Raw genomic sequence first — 17,275 nt, forward strand, 5'->3', positions numbered from 1 at the left:
CAACACTGAACCCAAATGGAACAAAGACCTTTTCAGAGGAATCTGCTAATGTGTGCAAACCCAGCTATCCATTCTGGCTCTGAAACTTGCTATTAGATTATACTGATCTTCCTTTTCATGCCAAAGGAATTAGTATTTAATGGTAATTAACTGAGGAAGCTGATCCCAGTTAATCATGCTTAATAAGGTTTAACAAACTGAATAAATTAAGCAGATCTGCTGCTTACTGGATAACTCATGCCCAAATCCAGCTTGTTAAAATAAATAGGGACTAATCTAACATTACATTACAGGCATTTAGCAGACGATCTTATCCAGAGTGATGTACAACAAGTACAAAAGTCAGGTACAAGAAATGCTGAAGTTCTAGACAATTACTTAGCACTTACATTACATCTACAGTCAGTCAGTGCTACAACTAGGGTAACATCCAGGAGATACACTGCAGTACTCACAGGAGACAGGAAACCCATTCCACTGGACAGTTTGGGCTTGAGCTATATGGTTAACTGTAAAACTCCACTTCCTGAAAAACTAAAGTGTCTTGCAAAAGTATTCATCCCCTTTGGTGTTTGTCCTGTTTTGTCGCATTACAAGCTGGAATTAAAATAGATTTTTGGGGGGGTTAGCACCATTTGATTTACACAACATGCCTACCACTTTAAAGGTGCAAATTGTTTTATTGTGACACAAACAATAATTAAGATGAAAAAAACAGAAATCTGGAGTGTGCATATGTATTCACCCCCTTTCATATGAAACCCCTAAATAAGAGCTGCTCCAACCAATTCACTTCGTAAGTCACATAATTAGTTGACTAAGATCCACCTGTGTGCAATCAAAGTGTCACATGATCTGTCACATGATGTCTGTATAAATCAACCTGTTCTGGAAGAACCCTGACTCTGCAACACTACTAAGCAAGCAACATGAAAACCAAGGAGCCTCCAAACAGGTCAAAGTTGTGGAGAAGTATAGATCAGGGTTGGGTTATAAAAAAACATCCCAAACTTTGAATATCCCAGGGAGCACCATTAAATCCATTATAGCAAAATGGAAAGAATATGGCACCACTACAAACCTGACAAGAGAAGGCCGCCCACCAAAACTCACAGACCAGGCAAGGAGGGCATTAATCAGAGATGCAACAAAGACACCAAAGATAACACTGAAGGAGCTGCAAAGATCCACAGCGGAGATGGGAGTATCTGTCCATAGGACCACTTTAAGCCGTACACCCCACAGAGCGGGGCTTTATGGAAGAGTGGCCAGGGAAAAAAAAAAAAAAAAAAAGCATTGCTTAAGAAAACATTGCCCAACAGTATGTGACAGACTCCCCAAATACATGGAAGAAGATTCTCTGTTCAAATGAGACTAAAATTTATCTTCTTGGCCATCATGGGAAACGCCACGTGTGACACAAACCTGACACCCTGAGAACACCATTCCTACAGTGAAGCATGGTGGTGGCAACATCATGCTGTGGGGATGTTTCTCATCTGGAGGGACAGGAAAGCTGGTCAGGACTGAAGGAAAGATTGATGGCACTAAATACAAGGCAATTCTGGAGGAAAACTTGAGTCAGCCAGAGGTTTGAGACTGGGACGAGGGTTCATGTTCCAGCAGGACAATGACCCTAAACACACTGCTAAAGCTACACTGGAGTGGTTTAAAGGGAAACGTTTAAATGTCTTGGAATGGCCGAGTCAAAGCCCAAACCTCAATCCAGTTGAGAATCTGTGGCATAACTTGAAGATTGCTGTACACCAACACAACCCATGTAACTTGAAGGAGTTGGAGCAGTTTTGCCTTGACGATTGAGCAAAAATCCCAGTGGCTAGATGTGCTAAGCTAATAGAGACATACCCCAAGAGACTTGCAGCTGTAATTGCAGCAAAAGATGGCTCTACAGTACAAAGGACCGTTTTTTTTTTTTTTTGGGGGGGGATGCCTATGCACACTCCAGATTTCTGTTTTTTCATCTTAATTACTGTTTGTGTCACAATAAGACAACAATTTTTGCCTTTAAAGTGGTAGGCATGTTGTGTAAATCAAATGGTGCTAACCTCCCAAAAATCTATTTTAATTCGAGCTTGTAATGCGACAAAACAGGACAAACACCAAGGGGGGGGAATACTTTTGCAAGACATTGTATATCATGGGGAAGTAAAATCCTTGCTGAAGTAAAGGGTCAAAGTCAAGTTTGTTTTTTTTCCCCCTATAGTGGAGTTACATAAAATTTATGGGAAACGTAGGTTGACCCTGCGCAGCCAGTGAAGTGCCGCTCATATTAAAACACACCCCTGGCGTGTTGGAACATGCATGCGACTACTTCACACCACCCAGAGCTTGTGGAGAGATGTTTTGCATTTAAAAAAAAAGCAGAAATATCTAGGTCTGGAACATAGGACATTCATTTTGTTTTGTTAAAAGCTTTAAATCTTGCAGGGTCCATTAAGTGCATCATTAGTCCCTTTTTTTTTTGGGTCTCTTCTTTGACAGCAGCAGCACAAAGCACGTTTTCAGCATACTTCAGTAAACTTGATATAAACTTGGGCAAGCTTGAACATATAATCCTTTCATTCCATACACCAATAGACCAGAAAACTACAGAGGACCGAGGGAGAAAGAGTGAGATAGTGAGAGTGAATGAGTTTAATGAGAAAGCTTTAAAATACAATATATCCAAGTAGAGGTTGCCTTGGTATCACCTGAGCAACAACCAAAGTGGAATGTTCTTTTCTAACAGTAAAATCTTCAAGATCTCCATTTTTTATTCAGTGCATTCCAGAATAAACACAGGGGCCTGATGGTAAATTATTAAACCCATACAGTGAGAGTTGAAGGCTTACATCAAGCGGTCTTATAGCAGATATCTTTGAATACAACCCTTATCTCCAATAATAATAATAATAATAATACGATATTCATTTGAAATGTACACACACACAAATACTATAATGTATTTGCAAAAAAAAAAAAAAAAGGGGTACTTTAAACTTGTAGGAAAAATCTCAAATGCAATCTTATGGAGGCTGTTTAGAAATAAAGTCATAATCATAGCTAAACTAGATAACATGGCAACGTCTTACATACACGAAGAACTGTGGAAGGATATTGGAGGTATTGTCGCTTCATTCTTCACATCATTAGGTACTTAATCACGTTCCTGGAAGTTTAACGAGGAAAGAGAAAGAGCACTGGAGAGAAGCTTTGGCAGAAGTTGGGTGGCTTTTTTCTAAGTCAGGATTTTTCTCTAGATTAAGCCACATAGGTCAAGAAGCAAATTCCCCTTCGAGTTCAATTTGAGAAAAGAAAAAGAAAAACCGGGCCTCACAGCAGTCAAACCCTTTTATGAAAACCAAGAGTAGAAATACAGGATTAGATACATGATTATTTATTATTAATCAATGCTAAGGATGTGCAGGAGCAAAAGGTGACTGGTAGAACACAAGTTACTTATGGAAGAACAAACACAATGGCACCCAGTATACACACTTCAGTACTGTCCTATAGTGAGGGGACTGCTCCTTGGTAAACTACACCGTCCCGAATAAGAGAAAGAGAAAACCTGCGACTTGTAAAGCACCCAAAATGTTTTAATATATTGTGCAAGATAACCACACAGCCTTTTTACAAACAGCCTCTCAATACTGTATGCTAAAGTTGCAAAAAGTGAACTGTTGAACCTTTACCGTTAGTAACCCATTTGTTGCTTTCAGCTAAAGGAGGAACAAGTGGTAAATGTGCAAGTACTTTCATCATGAAATCCAAAACCAAAATATGAAAGCAATATTCCTGCAAGACAAACTCGGGCATCTCTAATATAGTTGGGAAAACAGTCCTAAGAGACAAAAGCATTGCAGTCAGATTTAACTAAATTGTGCAGTGTTCCAGTTTCCCAAAACTAAACCCCGAGACCATGTTTCTATTAGAGGGACTCTGAACTGGCAGAAACTCGAAGTTGGTATTTGTGTTTGAATAATGCAGCGAGTGACGAGTGTCTTTTCACTGTAGCTGCTGATCTGTTGACATGTGTCACTGGGCGTCTATCGAATGACCACTGTGCCCCTACACTACCCCCAGTCATCCGTGGGGGCGCACCAAGTAACACCAACAGATCCTCGTCTTTGTTTTTTTCCAGATACTGCCAAGGCCTCTTACCACTGTTGTCCCTGAGCGCCACGTTAGCCTTGAACTTGTGCACTAGGACCCGCAGCAGATTTTTGTGGCCATGAATAGCAGCGAGGTGCAGTGGTGTGTAACCACATGTGGTCTTAGCATCGACATTCAGCGTCATCCCTGCTTTGTGCACACCATACCACAGTGTGTTCAACACCCGGTGGTCTCCGTGCTTGGCAATCCAGTGCAGTACGGTATATCCTGACACAAAGTCCCGTTTGGCCAGCAGGCTTGGATCCTCTCTGAAAAGACAGTAAATATCAGGCCAGATTCCTGCAGCTGCTTTCACAAACCACTCGTGCTCCTGGGCCTCCAGGGGAACCTGGGTGTTTCTGTGACAGTAGGACGATGAGTCATTACCCAGGCTGCGAACAGAGCTGGCAGGGGACATGCTGTCGAGGGAGCTGTGGGTTCGGCTGGAGGAAACATTAAGAAAAGAGGTAATCCGGTGCAGTCGTTTGAGCCGGGCTGAGTCCCCATCCTCCCGAAATGCTTGGTCCAGATCTGCTCCCAGGCTTCGACACATCCGGCTTCGCAGGCGCTGAGACAACCGCCGGGCGACAGGTCTGTTGTGGGTCCTCTCATCCGGTGCCGAACTTGGAAAAGGTGCTTGAGGTTTTTCGTCAAGAAGGTGCCCAGTTGAGTGGTGCAAGGGTGTGAGCTGGCATTCCTGGCGATGTAGCTGTGATAGTAGCCGGACATCATGGGAACGATGAGTGCCAGTCCAAGTCTGCTCTCCACCTTCTGTCAAAACACCACCAAAATAATTCAGGGCATCATCACTGGACCAGTTATCCTGGGGAAATGCTCGAGGCCAGTCAGAGTTAATGGAAGAAGGCAGGAAGAGGCTATTTTGACTAGAGGACAGGCCTTGGAGGCATTTGGGCTCCAGGTAACTGGAAGCCATACGCATGTGACTGTTCCTCTGAGAAGCAGGACTGACTGGACCTGCTGCTGTCGCTCCATAGGGTTCCGGTTCATGGATGTAAATACTTGTGGCCTGACCGTAGCAATCTGAGCTGAGCATACTATCATTGCTCTGGCTGAGGCCTTCCTGTCTATAAGAATCAAAGTAGGAAGCATCACTAGGGATTTCATTTAAACATGGACTGGACGTAGAAATCTGTGACTGTCTCAGGGTGATCGGAAAAGGCCAAGCATAAGACGGATTCTCGTCAAACGACTGGAAAGAGTCCGGCAGGGTGTTTTTCTGTGCTGTGTCCTTGGACAGACGGGTCACGCTTACCTCACAGTGTGCATAATCTGGAGGGGGATAAAAGCAGCCATCTGCTTCTTGCAATTGTCCAGGTTTGGCACCGTGAACTCCATTGTGTTCAGGATTTGCCTTCTCCGCTGTTCTTTTTACCTCCAACGGCTGGTCAAAGCTCTGGCCGCTCCGACTTGAGTCTATAGTAAATGAAGACACACCCAGAGTGCATGCGTTTATGTCTCCGTCTTGGCTGGGGACCGAGGACACGTTTTGTTCCCATGGTTGGTGGTCCAAATAAATATTGTCAATATGGTTGTTGTTGTTGTTGTTTACAATCCCTGCAACTGACAAGATTGGTTCTGTGTTGTGAACTTGTGAGTGCTGAGGTTTCAGAGTGGGATCTTCACTGTGTTTAGGTTGAACAGCACACACTTCTGGCTGGCTGTGTCCAACGCCTTCCTGCTTCTTATCAGGCTGACTGCTCGCCGAGGCCGCGCTGGTGGCGACGTCTCCGAGATGCGGTCGATACTTTTTCTTTAACAGGACATAAGAAACCCCGCCCTCCTGCTTCACCGTAGCCACGGCGTTTACGTACCTTTTAAAGAGCTCGCGGTTCAGCACTCGGTCCTCATGCTCCCGTAAAAACACTTTAAAGTGTGTCAGCAGGTCCGCGTTGCGCACCTTTCCTCCGTTGCGCAAGAGAAAGCACAACACCGACTGCTGGCTCAAACCGGCGGCCATGCTGGCTCACTGGAAAACCGTGCGCGCGAGCCTCGACCAGTACCGAAGTTCACGAGGTCGGAAACCTGTCAGGCTTCTCAGCCGCGCGAGCACAGACCCCGCCCACACGCAGTGCGCGTGCACGTTCCGAGCTCCACCTGCACACCTGCGTGGGTTGGATGAGGGACAGACTGCACGGAGCTGATGTTTCTGGAATGTACACTCGATAATGTAAACAATGACTCAGACGTTTTCAGTTCAACATTAACAAAGTGAAACCACCAACTGTGTGGAAAACTCTGTTACATTTTCTCAGACACTCAGTGGCGGTTCTAGACCAAAATTACTAGGGGGGCCGAGGTGGGGCCAGTGTTTTTGCAGGGGGGCACATCTCATCTCATCTCATCTCATGATCTCTAGCCGCTTTATCCTGTTCTACAGGGTCGCAGGCAAGCTGGAGCCTATCCCAGCTGACTACGGGCGAAAGGCGGGGTACACCCTGGACAAGTCGCCAGGTCATCACAGCAGGCCCGGCGCCAGGAACAGTTTACTAAGGGGGCAATTAGAAATCGCAAGGGGGCAAATATTTTTCATATAGTGTGTAGTAGTGATGGCGGTCTGACAACGTGTTTCAAACAATTAACTGCGCCAACCACAAAACCACGGCCCCGAAGGTTGCTTTATGGCCCTTTTCCACTACCCTTTTTCAGCTCACTTCAGCTCGCTTCAGCTCACTTCAGCCCGACACGGCTCGCGTTTCGACTACCAAAAACCAGCACGACTCAGCTCGCTTCAGCCCTGCTTAGCCCCTAAAACTCGCACCGTTTTGGAGTGGGGCTGAAGCGAGCCAAGCCGTGCCGAGTGAGGCTGGGGGCGTGAGCAGACACTCCCCTGTGCACTGATTGGTGAGGAGGAGTGTCCTCACATGCCCACACACGCCCCGCGAGCGCGCTGGGATCTGTAAACACCGCAAACCCGGAAGGAGAAGAATTACGAGAATTTCTGAAGCCTTATGCGCCTCCCCTCATCTATACGCTCTTGCCAGTATCTGTCCGCGTTGTCGGTGACAACAAGCCACAGCACCAAGACCAGCAACACTAACGACTCCATGTCCTCCATGTTTATTGTTTACTATTCGGGTCGTGAGACTACCGCTTAAAAGATCACTGATGTCACTGTTTGCGCTGCTTAACGACATCACGCGACGTCCACCCACTTTCGTTAACTCCACCCAATGTGTCCACCCACTTCCAGCCAGCACGGTTCAGCGCGGTTGTAGTCGAAATGCAACTCCAACAGCCCCGCTCAGCTCGACTCAGCACGGCACGGCTCAGCCCGACTCAGCCGCGTTTGTAGTGGAAAAGCGGCATTAGTCCGGGAAAATCATGTGACATATTACCAGGGCAGTTGCGCTTTATCAACACCCGTGCCCACCTGTTAACCCCCTCCGATTTTCTCACAGACACGCGTTACAATCGGAAAGATGCCAAACATAAAACAACACACACAAACCTACAGGCAAGTCCTTTACATTTAAAATACATACAAATAGCTCCGCGGCATGAAAACAAAACGTCAATGCAAGTCTAAGGTACTTGGCTCGGCGGACAAAATCATAATTTAAAAAAATCAACAGACCCCGCGGCTGCACCAGTAATAGCCTTCCTGACTCGCACCGAGTCAATGCTAACCACTTCATCCGCGATCCCAGTTTAGGCGTGTAGGGGACTAAACACTCTGAAGTGATGAATTTTCACCCCCGCTGCATGGGGGGTGACGTCAACGACACATATTCTTACGCTATTTGCGCACAAAGCGGACCATATATGAACACATACACCAACATAAACGGAGATAAACTTAGCCTACAAAGAAAGAAAATGGATTCACAATATTGTGATTGAATTCGTTTAATTCGGTGGGGGAAAGACTACTCCCGTAAACTGACTGCATATTGCAGGATATTGCAGAGACAGTGCACTTGTAAGTGTGCATGTAAAACCCCCGCCCGCACGACCCTTGTCCTTATCACAGGTCTGTGTGTGCGCGGCTGTGTCAGCATTTCACACATACACCCACAATAACAATTAAGAAAACAATTAAGTGATCTGAGTCTCCGTTGAGGGGGCGGGGCTGTAGCCACGAGGGGGTGACGCCCCCTTTTGCCCCCCCATGGCGCCGGGCCTGCATCACAGGGCTGACACATAGACACAGACAACCATTCACACTCACATTCACACCTACGGTCAATTTAGAGCCACCAGTTAACCTAACCTGCATGTCTTTGGACTGTGGGGGAAACCAGAGCACCCAGAGGAAACCCACGCGGACACGGGGAGAACATGCAAACTCCGCACAGAAAGGCCCTCGCCGGCCACGGGGCTCGAACCCGGAGCTTCTTGCTGTGAGGCGACGGCGCTAACCACTACACCACCGTGCCGCCCCAGGGGGGCACATATAAGGACAAAACATGGCAATATTTAAGCGTTCAAAATGTTTTGTTTAGTTTATTTAAAACCGAAACAAAATACATTGAGCATAAATACAATGAGATAAACATTGTCTCAATAGCCTAAACATAAAATAAATTGTGCTCAGTAAATCTTAAAACCATGTTTCTCTTTTTTGTAAAATAAGATTTCTATTTTTGCATACAATGAACCTTCTATCTGTACAATGACACTTTTTAAATTCACAGCATGAATGAATGTTCTTTTTCACAGCATGAGACTTGAATGTACAATCACTATCTTTATCTAAATCACACTGTCATCATCTCACTCTTTCTTTATGTACAGTAGGGGGAAAATAGAAAGAAAAAATAAAACCGCTTATGCATACATTCTCAGAAAACAAAGTACATCTTTAGGTGTACAACGGCTCATCATTAAGCCAGTACCCTATAAAGTACCCTTTATACACTGCTTGGGAACATCGATGTATCTTTCTGGCCCTAAAAAGGTACACCTTGAGGTCCAATAATGAGCCCTAGTGGTATTCACACAGATTTTCACACAAGTCCTAAAAGTAGATAAAGAACTAAACGCTTCCGGTAACTGTTGATCAGTCCTGCACACTGGCTTGGAGGAATTTTAGCCCATTCCTCCGTACAGAACAGCTTCAACTCTGGGATGTTGGTGGGTTTCTTCATATGAACTGCTCACTTCAGGTCCTTCCACAACATTTTGACTGGATTAAGGTCAGGACTTTGACTTGGCCATTCCAAAACATTAACTTTATTCTTTTTTAACCATTCTTTGGTAGAACGACTTGTGTGCTTAGGGTCGTTGTCTTGCTGCATGACCCACCTTCTCTTGAGATTCAGTTCATGGACAGATGCCCTGACAGTTAAACAAACGAGGCAAAAATATTATACTTGGTCACTTATTTATTGAGGGAAATGATCCAATATTACATATCTGTGAGTGGCAAAAGTATGTGAACCTCTAGGATTAGCAGTTCATTTGAAGGTGAAATTAGAATCAGGTGTTTTCAATCAATGGGATGACAACCAGGTGTGAGTGGGCACCCTGTTTTATTTAAAGAACAGGAATCTATCAAAGTGTGAGCTTCACAGCACGTTTGTGGAAGTGTATCATGGCATGAACAAAGGAGATTTCTGAGGACCTCAGAAAAAGCGTTGTTGATGCTCATCAGGCTAGAAAAAGGTACAAAATCATCTCTAAAGAGTTTGGACTCCACCAATCCACAGTCAGACAGATTGTGTACAAATGGAGGAAATTCAAGACCATTGCTACCCTCCCCAGGAGTGGTCGACCAACAAAGATCACTCCAAGAGCAAGGCGTGTGATAGTCAGCGAGGTCACAAAGGACCCCAGGGTAACTTCTAAGCAACTGAAGGCCTCTCTCACATTAGCTAACGTTAATGTTCATGAATCCACCATCAGGAGAACACTGAACAACAAGGGTGTGCATGGCAGGGTTGTAAGGAGAAAGCCACTGCTCTCCAAAAATAACATTGCTGCTCGTCTGCAGTTTCCTAAAGATCATGTGGACAAGCCAGAAGGCTATTGGAAAAATGTTTTGTGGACAGATGAGACCAAAATAGAACTTTTTGGTTTAAATGAGAAGCGTTCTGTTTGGAGAAAAGAAAAGACTGCATTCCAGCATAAGAACTTTAGCCCATCTGTGAAACATGGTGGTGGTAGTATCATGGTTTGGGCCTGTTTTGCTGCATCTGGGCCAGGATGGCTTGCCATCATTGATGGAACAATGAATTCTGAATTATATCAGTGAATTCTAAAGGAAAATGTCAGGACATCTGTCCATGAAGGTGGGTCATGCAGCAAGACAACGACCCTAAGCGCACAAGTCATTCTACCAAAGAATGATTAAAGAAGAATAAAGTTAATGTTTTGGAGTGGCCAAGTCAAAGTCCTGACCTTAATCCAGTCGAAATGTTGTGGAAGGACCTGAAGCAAGCAGTTCATGTGAGGAAACCCACCAACATCCCAGAGTTGAAGCTGTTCTGTACAGAGGAATGGGCTAAAATTCTTCCAAGCCGGTTTGCAGGACTGATCAACAGTTATAAGCTGGGATAGGCTCCAGCTTGCCTGCGACCCTGTAGAAGGATAAAGCGGCTAGAGATAATGAGATTTGTTTAACTGGGTTCTCTTTATCTACTTTTAGGACTTGTGTGAAAATCTGATGATGTTTAGGTCATATTTATGCAGAAATATAGAAAATTCTAAAGGGTTCACAATCTTTCAAGCACCACTGTACATTAGTGTAGATTGTACCTTGAAGGAAAAAGAAATGAACTCCTACTGTACCCCTATTTCTGACAGTGTCATTATTTACAGCATCAAAAAGTGACATCACATCGCGCCTGTGGAGGATGGCCACAAATGGACAGTCGAAAGTTGCACTTGGAAGACGCTCTGGACACTTACAGTAATGCTTTTATGGCTGAGGACTAAAGTTGACTTGCTAACTTTAGGACTGCAGTTGTCATGAACAGTTTTGCACTCAAGTTTCCATCAATGAAGAGTTATAATATCAACGAAACTGACTTCATGTTAAAACTATTAATGTTATAATCTTGTTGTCTGTTGTTGCCCAAATGAGGATGGGTTCCTTTTTGGGTCTGGTTCCTCTTGAGGTTTCTTCCTCATGTCGTCTGTGGGAGTTTTTCCTTACCACCATCGCCACAGGCTTGCTCATTGGGGATAGATTAGGGATAAAATTAGCTCATGTTTAAAGTCATTCAAATTCTGTAAAGCTGCTTCGCGACAATGTCTATTGTTAAAGGCGCTATAGAAATAAACTTGACTTGACTTGATATGCTCCAGTGTTGCATGAAAGAAAGCTTACTTCATAAAATATTAGTCTAAGTGATATTCTAATGTCTTAACACAATAATAATACCAGGGTTTTGGAGTATTGTCAGTATTGTCCTAATTCAACACCATCATTTCTAAAATTCACTATGTACAGACTATGTAAAAAAAAAAAAAATCACATTTAGAAATACCATTCAAAGGTAAATAACATTTTATAATCTTCATGCAGTCACAGCAACAGGGATTTTAAAGCACATCTGTGAATTGATGTCAAATTTGTATATTTTGAACACACAGGACTAACAAAAAATATATTCATTCACATAATATGCTTTTCTGATTTTCTCTTCAGTTTCAGTGAGCATGTGCCCACTTCAGTGCTCATGATAGCCTCAGATTCCTGTTCTTGACTGACAGGAGTGGAATCTGATGTGGTCTTTTGCTGTTGTAGAACATCTGCCTCAAGCTTCGATGTGTTGTGCATTCTGAGATTCTTTCCTGATAACTACGGTTGGAAAGAGTGCTTAAGAATGCTTACCATAGCCTTCCTGTTAGCTCAAACCAGTCTGGCTATTTTCCTCTGAACTTTCTAATCAACAAGGCCTTTCTGACTGCAGAGCTGCCTCTCATTGGTTAAATTTTCATGGAATGTTGTTTGTGAGCATCCCAGGAGATCAGCAGTTTCTAAAATACTAATAAAAAAATCCAGCCTATTTGGCACCAGCAACCATAGATAGATAGATGGATGGATGGACAGAAGGACTGTCCCAATTAACCTGAAGCATGCTGTCCAAAACTAGCAACATCTGTATAGGATTTGAACTAAATTTATTTTTCTTTTGTTATAGAACAAAGTTCATCTTGTGCAGGAACATGCACAGACATTTTGAGGGACTGTTGCTTTAACTCATTGACTGTTTAAAAAAAAAGCATGGATGGTGTGGCTCCATTGCCTTCCATTCTATAGAAATGAAGCCTAAATTTCTCTGCCATGTTGTCAAATTTGGACCCAGAATTTGCACAATAGGGACGAGAGCCAAAGCCAGGTACATCTACTCCTTTGGTAGGCCAGCCAATTTCTCCCAATGTACAATGGTATAAATGATCAAATAAATATGACTCACATTTGCATGGGTGTGGCAGCGGGGGCGTGGTCAAGCGCCGGTCTGTGACAGGAGGGCGGAGCCAGGGAAGGTGAGTGGCAGAATCGCTACACCTGACGGTGATTAACCTGTGTTTTGTGTGTTTTCCCAGTAACCGCTCCCTATTTAAGGAGGCAGAGGGAGAGCAGAGGGAGCGCAACCTGGGACCAGAACACAGAGTGTGTGTGTGTGTGTGTGTGTGTGTGTGTGTGTGTGTGTGTGTTACGGCGCATACTAGAAACTGGCGATTTAACTGAAAAGTTGAGAAATAAAAGCCTTCTCTATATCTAAAGCGTTGTCCTGCCATCCTCTGTGCTCCACCCACAGGCCGTAAGCGCTACAGTGGTGCCGAAACCCGGGAAAGGTGGAGCACCAAGCTTGCAGTCCCATGGAATCCTCCCCGTTCGCGGACTTGGTCCACGCCCTCGCCACGGCTCAGCAGAGCCAGCACCAGGCACTCGTCACGCTCCGAAAGGAGCAGGAGCGCCGCTTGGAAGCCCTGGTGCTGGCCCAGCAGGAAGATCGTGAGGCGTTCCGGCATCTCCTCGCGTCGGCGGGGTCCACCAGCGCCCCGGCCGCGGGCCTGTCTCCCCTCACCATGACCAAGATGGGCCCGCAGGATGACCCCGAGGCGTTTATCACCTTGTTCAAGCAGGTCGCCGAAGCCTCGGGGTGGCCGATGGAGCAGCGCGCGGCGCGCCTCCTCCCCCTCCTGACGGGAGAGGCGCAGCTGGCCACACTACAGCTCCCCGCCGACCGCCGGCTGGCCTACGTGGACCTTCACCGGGCCGTCCTCCAGCGCGTGGGGCGCACGCCCGAACAACAGCGCCAGCGCTTCCGCGCGCTGCGGATGGAGGAAGTCGGCCGGCCGTTCGCATTCGGCCAGCAGCTCCGGGACGCCTGCTGGCGTTGGCTGAGGGCCGACGATCGCGACGCCGAGGGAATCATCGATCAGGTGGTGCTGGAGCAATTCATCGCCCGCTTACCAGCCGGAACAGCAGAGTGGGTCCAGTGCCACCGCCCGGCGTCGCTGGATCAGGCCGTAGGACTGGCGGAGGATCATTTGGTGGCTGTTCCGGCGGCAGGACGGCTGATGACGGCGTCTCTTCTCTCCTCTTCTCTCTCTCTTCCTCCCCCCCTTCTGTGTCCCGTCCTCGCCCCATTCCCCCACCACGGAGGCGGGGGCCGGCTCTACCCCAGCCGGCTCGCCGCACCCGTGGTGCCCTCCTGTTTCTCCCTTCTGTGTCTGTCTCTCCCCCCCTCAGGTGAGTGAGCCCCAGAGCACAGCTGCAGAGGGAAGGCCCGGGCCGGTTTGCTGGCACTGCGGGGAACCGGGCCACCTGCAGCAACAGTGCGCAGCAATTGAGGTGGGCGCGGTGGTTCGGATCCCCGACGCGCCAGAAGCTGCCCTCGATCAGGCCGGAGCGTATCGCATGAGTGTACAAGGGGCTACATATCAGGGGTTGGTGGATTCGGGTTGCAATCAGACCTCGATCCGCCAAAGCCTGGTGCAAGACGAGGCATTGGGGGGAGCACAGGGGGTGAAGGTGTTGTGTGTGCATGGGGATGTTCACAGATACCCTTTGGTGTCGGTCCACATATATTTCAGAGGGGAAAAATCTATAGTAAAGGCGGCGGTTAATCCTCGCCTTACCCACTCTTTAATTTTGGGGACTGATTGGCCGGGATTTCAGGGTTTGATGACATGCCTAGTAAAGAGTGGGTCCTGCCGTTTGACAGGGGGAGGTCCCGGTGTCACTTTGGCTGGAGCTGCGGTCGCAGAGCCGTCTATGTCATCTCCACGACAGAGCGAGGAGCCGCTGGCTCCTCCTCTTTCTGTTGGGGAATCCCTCGCGGATTTCCCACTAGAACAATCGCGAGACGAGACTCTGCGACACGCGTTTGACCAAGTGAGAGTAATCGATGGTCAAACGCTCCAGCCGAACGCCACCCCGTCCTTCCCCTATTTTTCCATTTTGAAGGATAGATTATACCGAGTGACGCAGGACACTCAGACAAAAGAGCGAGTCACACAGTTATTAATTCCAAAGAGCCACCAGGAATTGGTATTCCAGGCGGCTCACTTTAATCCCATGGCTGGACACCTAGGGCAGGATAAGACACTAGCCCGGATAATGGCCCGATTTTATTGGCCGGGGATTCGCGGCGACATCCGTAAGTGGTGTACGGCGTGCCGCGAATGCCAGTTAGTAAATCCAGCGGCCATTCCAAAAGTGCCCTTGCGCCCCCTACCATTAATCGAGACCCCGTTCGAAAGAATTGGGATGGATCTCGTCGGGCCATTAGATCGGTCAACACGAGGGTACCGCTTTATATTGGTTCTGGTGTACTATGCAACGCGATACCCGGAAGCGGTGCCTCTTCGCAATATCTCAGCACACAGTATTGCAGAGGCCCTCTTCCACGTCATCTCCCGGGTTGGAATCCCGAAAGAGATTCTGACTGACCAAGGCACCTCGTTTATGTCACGAACACTGAGCGAACTGTATGGGCTACTGGGTATTAAGCCGATCCGCACCAGCGTTTATCACCCACAAACGGACGGTTTAGTTGAACGGTTCAATCGCACCCTCAAAAATATAATCAAAAAATTCGTAAGTGAGGACGCACGTAACTGGGATAAGTGGCTCGAACCCTTGTTATTTGCAGTGCGAGAGGTCCCCCAAGCCTCCACGGGGTTCTCCCCGTTTGAATTATTATATGGGCGTAAGCCGCGCGGCATCTTAGATGTACTGCGGGAAAATTGGGAGGAGGGACCTTCACAGAGTAAAAACGAAATTCAGTACGTTATGGACCTGCGCGCAAAACTCCACACGCTCACCCACCTAACTCAGGAGAATTTGCGGCAGGCCCAGGAACGGCAAGCCCGCCTGTACAACAAGGGCATGCGCCTTAGAGAGTTCACTCTGGGAGATAAGGTACTCGTCTTGTTGCCCACGTCGAGCTCCAAATTAATCGCCAAGTGGCAAGGACCCTTTGAGGTCACACGGCGAGTCGGGGACGTCGACTATGAGGTAAGGCGAACGGACAGGGAGGGGGCACTACAGATCTACCACCTCAATCTACTTAAACTCTGGAACGAGGAGGTCCCCGTGGCGTTGGTGTCGGTAGTTCCAGAGAAGGCGGAGCTGGGGCCGGAGGTTCAAAAAGGGACATTGGCATCACGTACCTCTCCGGTCCCCTGTGGAGACCACCTCTCCTCGACCCAACTCACGGAGGTCGCCCAGTTGCAGGCCGAGTTTTCGGATGTGTTCTCGCCCCTGCCCGGTCGCACTAACCTCATAGAACATCACATAGAGATGCCCCCGGGGGTGGTAGTGCGTAGCTGCCCTTATAGGCTACCCGAACACAAAAAAAAGGTGGTTCGGGAAGAACTTCAGGCCATGCTCGAAATGGGCATCGTCGAGGAGTCCCACAGTGACTGGAGCAGCCCGGTGGTCTTGGTTCCCAAGGCCGACGGGTCGGTCCGGTTCTGTGTGGACTATAGAAAAGTCAACGTGGTGTCTAAATTCGACGTGTACCCAATGCCTCGTATTGATGAGCTGCTCGATCGACTAGGCACGGCTCACTTTTACTCGACACTGGATTTGACGAAGGGATATTGGCAGATCCCCTTGACTCCATTATCCCGGGAGAAAACGGCCTTTTCCACACCGTTCAGCTTACACCAGTTCGTCACACTTCCGTTTGGGCTGTTTGGGGCGCCCGCTACGTTTCAGCGGCTGATGGACAGGGTCCTCCGGCCCCACGCCACCTATGCGGCCGCTTATCTCGACGATATTATCATTTATAGTAATGACTGGCAGCGGCACCTGCAACACCTGAGGGCTTGTTCTAGTCATGTGGTTGTGACGTCATCGTAAACAAATCCGTTCTACTCATCCAGACGACTTCACAATGGCGTCGTTGCCAGATTTTTCCATTCTGGAACCCGTTCTCAAAAAATATCGTTTTGAGGCACCCAAAATGCCGGTGCCGTGTGGACGCCAGGCCGAAACGATAAACAATTTTATCAGATTCACCTGAATCTGTTGCCGTGTGGACAGCCTCTCCAACTGCACCATTTGACGGTGGCTGTTGCTGCCTTTATGTGAAACCATCTCTGCTACTGTGTTGGACTAATGTTACTGCTTGACTGCCCCATTTTAGTTAATAGGCTACAGCTAAAAAGCTTGTTCATTGCTCAGCAAGCCTCGCCCACTATCAACAGGGCAAATAACATGAGGGAGGGTTAACACTAGCTAGTTCATCGCTCAGCAAGCCCTGCTATCAACAGAGCAATGAACATAGTGTGTCACTCACTTCTCTGGGTGGAGTCTTGCCAAATGGCAATTGAAGTTCAAGGTTGTCCCCGTCGTCTCCTCGATAGTTCTTCTACATATGGAACACATAGCAGTGCATTTTTTTCCCACTGCACGAGAAGTCTGTATAAGCAAAATGTACAATCCTAGGGGCTTCTCTCCAGGCATTTTAACGCCATTAATGTCAATTTGTTCCTGAACATGATGTATGAACAGGTGAATGTGCATTCTCTTGCACAAAATTAGTATAAAAATTTATGTAGATATAAATATCTTATGCCAAATTATTATGGCATGTTAGAAAAAATAAAGAAAAAATCCAAGTCCTTGTGTCCAAATGCAGTTAATGCACGAGTCCGAGTCCAAGTCCGAGTCATCAGTGCTCAAGTCCAAGTC

The 17,275-nt window shown here is 47.1% G+C and overlaps 1 protein-coding gene across 1 annotated transcript; it reads right to left on the reverse strand.

The window, feature by feature from the left end:
• Nucleotides 1-2,637: 2,637 nt before the first annotated feature.
• LOC132894889 (uncharacterized) lies at nt 2,638-6,227 on the reverse strand. The gene has a single exon (XM_060935021.1). It carries the CDS (start codon nt 6,131-6,133, stop codon nt 3,932-3,934), a length of 2,202 nt encoding a protein of 733 aa, XP_060791004.1. The 5' UTR covers nt 6,134-6,227; the 3' UTR covers nt 2,638-3,931.
• Between the last annotated feature and the right edge of the window lie 11,048 nt (nt 6,228-17,275).

This window comes from Neoarius graeffei, chromosome 12, assembly GCF_027579695.1.
Source record: "Neoarius graeffei isolate fNeoGra1 chromosome 12, fNeoGra1.pri, whole genome shotgun sequence".
Lineage (NCBI taxonomy): Eukaryota > Metazoa > Chordata > Actinopteri > Siluriformes > Ariidae > Neoarius > Neoarius graeffei.

Bases quoted from the DNA above. Each gene is read 5' to 3' on its own strand.
- LOC132894889 (XM_060935021.1), bottom strand. From the start codon at position 6,133: ATGGCCGCCGGTTTGAGCCAGCAGTCGGTGTTGTGCTTTCTCTTGCGC.